At 48.5% G+C, this 6,402-nt stretch overlaps 3 protein-coding genes across 4 annotated transcripts in view; 1 reads left to right on the top strand and 2 right to left on the bottom strand.

Moving 5' to 3' along the window:
- Positions 1–395, top strand: part of LOC121664188 (histone H2B 8) — a 15,968-nt gene extending 15,573 nt beyond the window's left edge. Inside the window, exon 2 of one of the 2 annotated variants that reach the window (XM_042027286.1) lies at positions 1–395. The gene's annotated coding sequence lies outside the window, so the exon portion shown is untranslated. The other variant, XM_042027295.1, reaches the window with a different exon arrangement.
- Positions 1–2,134, bottom strand: part of LOC121664170 (histone H1) — a 17,071-nt gene extending 14,937 nt beyond the window's left edge. Inside the window, exon 1 of the mRNA XM_042027244.1 lies at positions 1,440–2,134. Coding sequence (XP_041883178.1) covers positions 1,440–2,094 — 655 coding nt within the window. The 5' untranslated portion in view covers positions 2,095–2,134. The remainder of the gene's footprint in view (positions 1–1,439) is intronic.
- Positions 2,135–3,994: 1,860 nt separating this feature from the next.
- On the bottom strand, positions 3,995–4,667 carry LOC121664178 (histone H2A). The gene has a single exon (XM_042027257.1). It carries the CDS (start codon positions 4,642–4,644, stop codon positions 4,255–4,257), a length of 390 nt encoding a protein of 129 aa, XP_041883191.1. The 5' UTR covers positions 4,645–4,667; the 3' UTR covers positions 3,995–4,254.
- Positions 4,668–6,402: the final 1,735 nt, after the last annotated feature.

The raw sequence follows: 6,402 nt of genomic DNA, 5'->3' as shown, positions 1-6,402 counted from the left end.
TCTCGGACCGTCACTTGCAACCCAAAGGCTCTTTTAAGAGCCACCCACTTTTTCAATTAAAAGGGCTGAATCAGTGCTTGTAGTGGGAGGTATGTAAACAGCCTTAACATTTGCACGTTAGTAAATCAAGTGTTCCTTTTTATAGCAAATTTAAATGTACTTTTTGCGTTCTTTAAGAGTTTGTTTTGCTTGTGCTCGGTATGTAAACTTGCTTGTTCAAAGCCTGTGATCCGGTTCGGTTTTTAATGGAACTAAAAAGCAGCGGAACTTGTCTGAATACAAATCCTGTGGGGAAGGTGGAGTTTTTTCTGAGGGGTTAATGCCTTTTATTTGGTTGACCTAGTATTTACTTTCAGCGCACTATAGTAGTAAAATAAATATTTTTTTTTATGTCTTGCCGGCTTAATTTTTTTAGAGGGGCTTGTAAAGTTTCGGGTTTTATTATTTTACTTACATGTACCCTAACCTGCTGTTACCCCTACCAATACTGGCTGTTTCTATTCAAGTAGGTGTTAGTACTTGATTAGGCAATAAAAAAGGTTTTCTTGAAGGGTTTTCCGCCTTAAAACACCGATTTCCCAGAGTTTTGCAGGAGATGGTTCTGTCTTAAAGAAAAAAACAAAACAAAGCTGCTGATAAAGGGGCCATCAGTGATTTACACTGCAAGGTTTACTGGGAGCCGGGGAGAACCGGAGCGTGGGGCCGCAGGCTCCGCGCCGCGCCGCTGTGGGAGGGGAGCTCGGCGGAAGCTGCCGCTGGACAGGGCTGTGTCACGGCACGCACGTTCCCCCATCCCTGCTCCCTTCCTCTCCCCGCCTCCCCCAGCCACACCCGGCTCGAAGGCCGTGAGACAGGGGAGGGAGGGCTGAGGCCGCGCGTCACCGACCGGCCAGCGCTCGCTCCCTGTGCGGGGCCGGCACCGGGCACAGCCACGGCGGGGAAGGAGGGAGGGAGGGAGGGAGGGAGGGAGGGTCACCGCCCTGGCGGGCGGAGCCTGGCGCGAAGGCGGTGCGGGGCGGCGCGGGGCCAATCACGGCCCAACGCGGCACTTTTAAACTCCCCCGGGCACCGGAGCGAAGGGCGCTCGCTGCTCCGCGGGACCGCCGGCGCCGCCTCTTTTTGCTCCGGGCTGCGCCGGTCAATGAACGGGGGCGGGGCAGGCGCAGCTGCTATCGCAGGGCTCCCAAGTTGCACGTAGGGACACGCTTCCTCTTAAGAGGAAGCACCAGTCTCCCACGCAGGCGTTACCGAACGTACACGTACCCAAAATCTGAACTTTTATGAATGCCGTGTAAAGCCCTACTGAGATCTCTAAGTGATTTGGGTTTGCTGATGTACGATAGCAGTGTTCCAGCTCTTTTTGAGAGTAAGTGGGTGGCTCTTAAAAGAGCCTTTGGGTTTATTTAAATGAGTAGACTCAATTTTTCTCAGTCATCTTCACTTCTTTTTGGGCGCCGCCTTCTTTGCCTTGGCTGCTTTGGGCTTGGCTGCCTTAGGCTTGGCTGCTTTGGGCTTCACCGCTTTGGCCTTAGCCGGGCTTTTCACTGCTTTCTTGGGGCGGCCGGCCTTTGCGGCTTTCTTGGGGCTCTTGGCCGCCTTCTTAGCTGCAGCGGCTGCCGGCTTCTTGGCCTTCTTGGGGCTCTTCTTCACCGCCGCCGCCTTCTTGGGCTTCTTGGCGGCGCTGGCGGGCTTCTTAGCCGCCGGCTTCTTAGGCTTGGCAGCCGGCTTTTTCTTCGTTGCTTTTTCTTTTGTCTCACCCGGCTTCTTATTCAGCTTGAAGGAGCCGGAGGCGCCGGTGCCCTTGGTCTGCACCAGGGTGCCCTTGCTGACGAGGCTCTTGAGCCCCAGCTTGATGCGGCTGTTGTTCTTCTCCACATCGTAGCCGCCGGCGGCCAGCGCCTTCTTGAGCGCGGCGAGGGAGAGCCCCTTGCGCTCCTTGGAGGCGGACACGGCCTTGGTGATCAGCTCGGTGACGCTGGGCCCCGCGGGCTTGCGGGCTTTGGAGCCGCTCGCCGCCTTCTTCGGCTTCTTGGCGGCGGCCTTGGCGGCGGGCGCAGAGACTGCGGGAGCGGCAACAGGCGCGGTCTCCGACATTGTGTCAGCCGTCGTCCACGATCCAGGGGAAATCACTGGGCCTGGAGCAAGTCGGCAGCCTCGTATTTATAGAGCGGAGCCGCGCGGTGATTGGTGCGTTGCAGAGCCCGCCCCGCTGCACGGCAGAAAGGTCTCTTCTCCCCGCTCATTTTGTGTTTCTTAGGAGCCAAAAACGGCTGTTTTTATCAGAATTTCTGCCACCGACCCCCCCCCAGTTCGCAGCGGCGTGGAAAAGAAAGACTCTTGTTCCCCTCGGCCAAGTTTCCTTCCGAGGAGGCAACGGGTGAGCTAAAAAAGAGGCAATAAACACTGAGTCCTGGACCTGAACAGACCTCGGGAGACAGAAACTTTTGTTTTTCCTTCTAAATAAAATCCGCGACGTGGGGAGCTAAATTTCCAAAGTAATTAATTAATATTCTTTAAAGGGTCTTCTCTTAATCTGAGCTGAAAATCAGGGGTTTGAATCGATATTTTAGTCGCAAATTGATTTCAAAGAGGAGGAAGTAACACAGGCTCATCTTGAGCACTGAATATGGATTAGAAATTAGCTCCTTTGTCCAAAATCCTTTACCTCTTTCAAAATAATTAAGAGAAAATAAACTAGTGCATCATGCAGCAAGGCAAGAAGCAGATTAAAGTTCTGTGAAGGGCTTTTTGTGCCCCCAAAGGAGGTGACTTTTTACAGCATAGCAGTTTGCACTGTATTGCTCAGTGTACACAATACAGACATGGTTGCCTCGTCCTCTGCTACAGAAATACTTACTATCTTAATAAATCAGGTGACATAAAAACTTAAAACGGCCAGGTTTTGTTAATAATGATAACCAGTGTCCTATCGTTTGATAATATGTCAGTGTTTTTATTTTGATACAGCTGGATTGGCAAAAATCTGAGTCATCATTGTCTAAGGAGACACTGCTGCAGCTGATTTTCCCACTACTTGGACATATTAAAATTTGCTCAAGTGATCAGTTAGCATTCCTCTTTCACAGCAGATTCCTGAATATTCCAATTTCTTACTGTCTAATGACTGATCCCTACATTGGAATTAATATTAAAAACTACATGATGTATCTGCTACACTGAAACAGCTGGCTGCTAGCAACAGGGGGAACAGTCTTCAGATGCACTTTTCCAAGACCAAACTTAAATTAAAAATAAATGCACATTGTTTTTCAGAGTACAGAGAATTAAAAGAAGTATTCTCTGATATGTTTATTAATGTTTGCAACCCATTCTTTTGAGAAAGGCCTGTAAACTCCTTTTTACCTCTTGCTATTGTAACTGTTGGTGATACTAAAATTCTGGACAATGTTTTGATTCAAGTAATTTATATTTTCAAATGGATAATTATTAAAATACGTTTTTTGAGCAATAATAGCAGATTGTCTGTTTCTATTTCAACATATTTATGGTTTATATTAAGCACTATGTGTAAGGTAGAATCAAAACTGGCAACAGTCCTTTTCACCTCAGATTACCAGTGCATCGTGTGAACAATTATTGTCAAACTCCTTCAGATTTGAGGCAGAAAATGAGCTTGGCAGCTGAAAGATTTTTAATAAGAATTAGTAATTCAGAATGCCTATTATTATATTAAAAACAAAACAAAACAAAACAAAACCAAAACAACAACAACAAAACAAACCAACAGGAAAGCCCCCAACAAAGCCTGTAGGTCTAGAAATTGTTTAAAGGGGTCAGGGCTGTTTTTAAAGACATCAGTGAATTACCAGAACTTCACATACGGCCCAGCTGAAAAACAAAGAGGCATGATGGGGCTGTGGGCTTTTTGTTTCGGTCTTCAGAAACTTTGTGTCTTTCTCCAGAGCAGTGATTTACTTAGTATCAAATAAATCCCGTTAGTAGTAGTATGCACTTACCAGCAATTGTTTAACTGTATAATGAATTTTTTTAAAAAATTTTAAAGAGCCAAGATCTAAAGGGTTTGGGGTGGTTTGCTAGTTTTTTAAGAGCTAAGATACTACGGCTTTTGGGGTGGGTTGTTCGTTTTAGGTTTTGTTTTCGCGTTTTTAAGGAGACGGATTGGAGTTTTTTAGTTTGTTTTTTCACTAGGATGTACAGCTCCTTTTATGAGGAAGTGGGTGGCTCTGAAAAGAGCCTTTGGGTTACTTGAGGTGGGAGCGCTCCTCAGATGTTTCACTTGCTTTTTGCCTTGTGGCTGTCGGTCTTCTTGGGCAGCAGCACGGCCTGGATGTTGGGCAGCACGCCGCCCTGCGCGATCGTCACCTTGCCCAGCAGCTTGTTGAGCTCCTCGTCGTTGCGGATGGCGAGCTGCAGGTGGCGGGGGATGATGCGCGTCTTCTTGTTGTCGCGGGCCGCGTTGCCCGCCAGCTCCAGGATCTCGGCCGTCAGGTACTCCAGCACGGCCGCCAGGTACACCGGGGCGCCGGCGCCCACGCGCTCCGCGTAGTTGCCCTTGCGCAGCAGCCGGTGCACGCGGCCCACGGGGAACTGCAGCCCGGCCCGCGACGAGCGCGACTTGGCCTTGGCGCGCGCCTTCCCGCCCTGCTTGCCCCGGCCGGACATCGCTGCTGACGCTGCTCCGCCGCCGCCCGAACTGACGTGGTCACGTGTCCCCCTGCCCCGCGCGCGGCCGCTTTTATAGCTCCTGCGCGCGCCCCGCTCGCTCTCTGATTGGCTGCGGCGCGCTCTGGCTCGCTCCGACCAATGGCGCCGCGGATCCAAATCCGACCAATGGGAGCCGCCGGCGGCCGCTCCCGCCGAGCCGCCCCCGCCGCCGGCCCCGGCCCCGCTCCGCGCCCGCCCCGAGCCGCGCTCCGTGAGCGGGGACAGCGCGGGAGAAACGCGTCCCCGGCCGCCCGAGCAGAGCAGAGACGCACAGCTGCCGCCCCGGAACGGGATGGGGGAACCCCCGCTAACGCTATCGATTTAGAAATAATCCCGTATTTTAAACCTCAGAAATGCTACTACAGGGCTACTTTAAAAACGTGTTAATGTTCTGACGAATGAGAAACTTTACATCCAGTAGGAACATTTACACCCCAGCACCACTGATATGTGTAGAAACTAGGCAGCAACACGTACTACAGGAGGTTTCCCTGATTCTAGAGACAAATTACTTCAGTATTGCTGTAATCAAAGTCACACTGGTGTCTTCAAGCCGAATGATCTGTCTCCAGGCTGAATCTTTTCACCTTTTGTAAACATAACTGATGTCGTCAGATAACTTCTACAACAGAAGTTGCTTAATAAATAAAGAACTTCCTGTTTCAAGAATTGTATAAAGGTACATCACACAATATGCATTAGGTAGGCGGAGAATATGCATTAGATGGGCGGGTTCACGTAAATTTTACTGTATAAAAGATGTAACTTATTACTCCTTGGTGCGCTTGATTTGTGCACCCCACGCAGAATAAACAACGTCTCCTTTCCAAATTAGACTCTGTGTCTGTTCTTAGAGAGCTCCTAAAGCCAACCACAATGAGGTATTAACGGCAAGGCTGTTCTGCAGAGCATTAAAAATCAGGCTGTCACACTTAGACTCGAGAATAATCACTGCATCAGGAAGCTGAAGTGACTTCTTGAAGATTCAAGACGTTCCTCTGCTATGCTGGCCCTGTCTTACAGACAAAGAGATTCCTGTTGATTTGGTAATCTGCCATGGTTTCTCTTTATTTCCTGGCATATTTGCCTCCTTCTTCCACGCTCTTTGGGCAAGGGCAGACCCTATCCTGCATAAAGCAATGAAGGAGCCTGCAGCTGGGCTTAAGTCACATCCCTCTGCTACACCAGTGTTGTACAACCGGCTCTTCCTTCATTTTCCCAATTCTGCTCTCTTGTTTCCATCAATTTCAGTTATTTATAATTTTTTTCTTGTTCCCATCTTCATTCCTTGAAGTTTTTGTACTCTAAATCATGGTTCTTCCTTTTTATGCACCCCAGATCCTGATAAGAGTATCATAAAATTATAGTGGAAGAAGTGTGTGGACAAGGCTGTAAGTTTCAGACTTAGCTAAAATATATTTCAAAAGTACAACCAAAAAAAAATATTTAAGATATTACTGACACAATTGCAACTAAATCCTGAACCAGGAAGAGAACTGCTGTGCAAACCTTTTTGATTGTGTCCAGAATCTGTGAAAACAGATGCAAAGTTTTCAAGTGTAAGTTTGGTTAGCTAATAACTTTGCCTCCTTAAACCAGATTTGACCTCAAAACATGGTGTATTCCATTAAGACTGAAACTTAGAGCCAACTAAATGTATTGTTTGAAGTATCTGCTAGTCTGGGGTCTTAATATTGATTATTAGCCACAAGTAAA

This window comes from Corvus kubaryi, unplaced genomic scaffold, assembly GCF_017639235.1.
Source record: "Corvus kubaryi isolate FWS band 111438036 unplaced genomic scaffold, C.kubaryi_AGA036_p1.0 129, whole genome shotgun sequence".
NCBI lineage: Eukaryota > Metazoa > Chordata > Aves > Passeriformes > Corvidae > Corvus > Corvus kubaryi.
The sequence above is the reverse complement of the archived record's forward strand: the minus strand, read 5'-3'. Positions and strand labels throughout refer to the sequence as shown.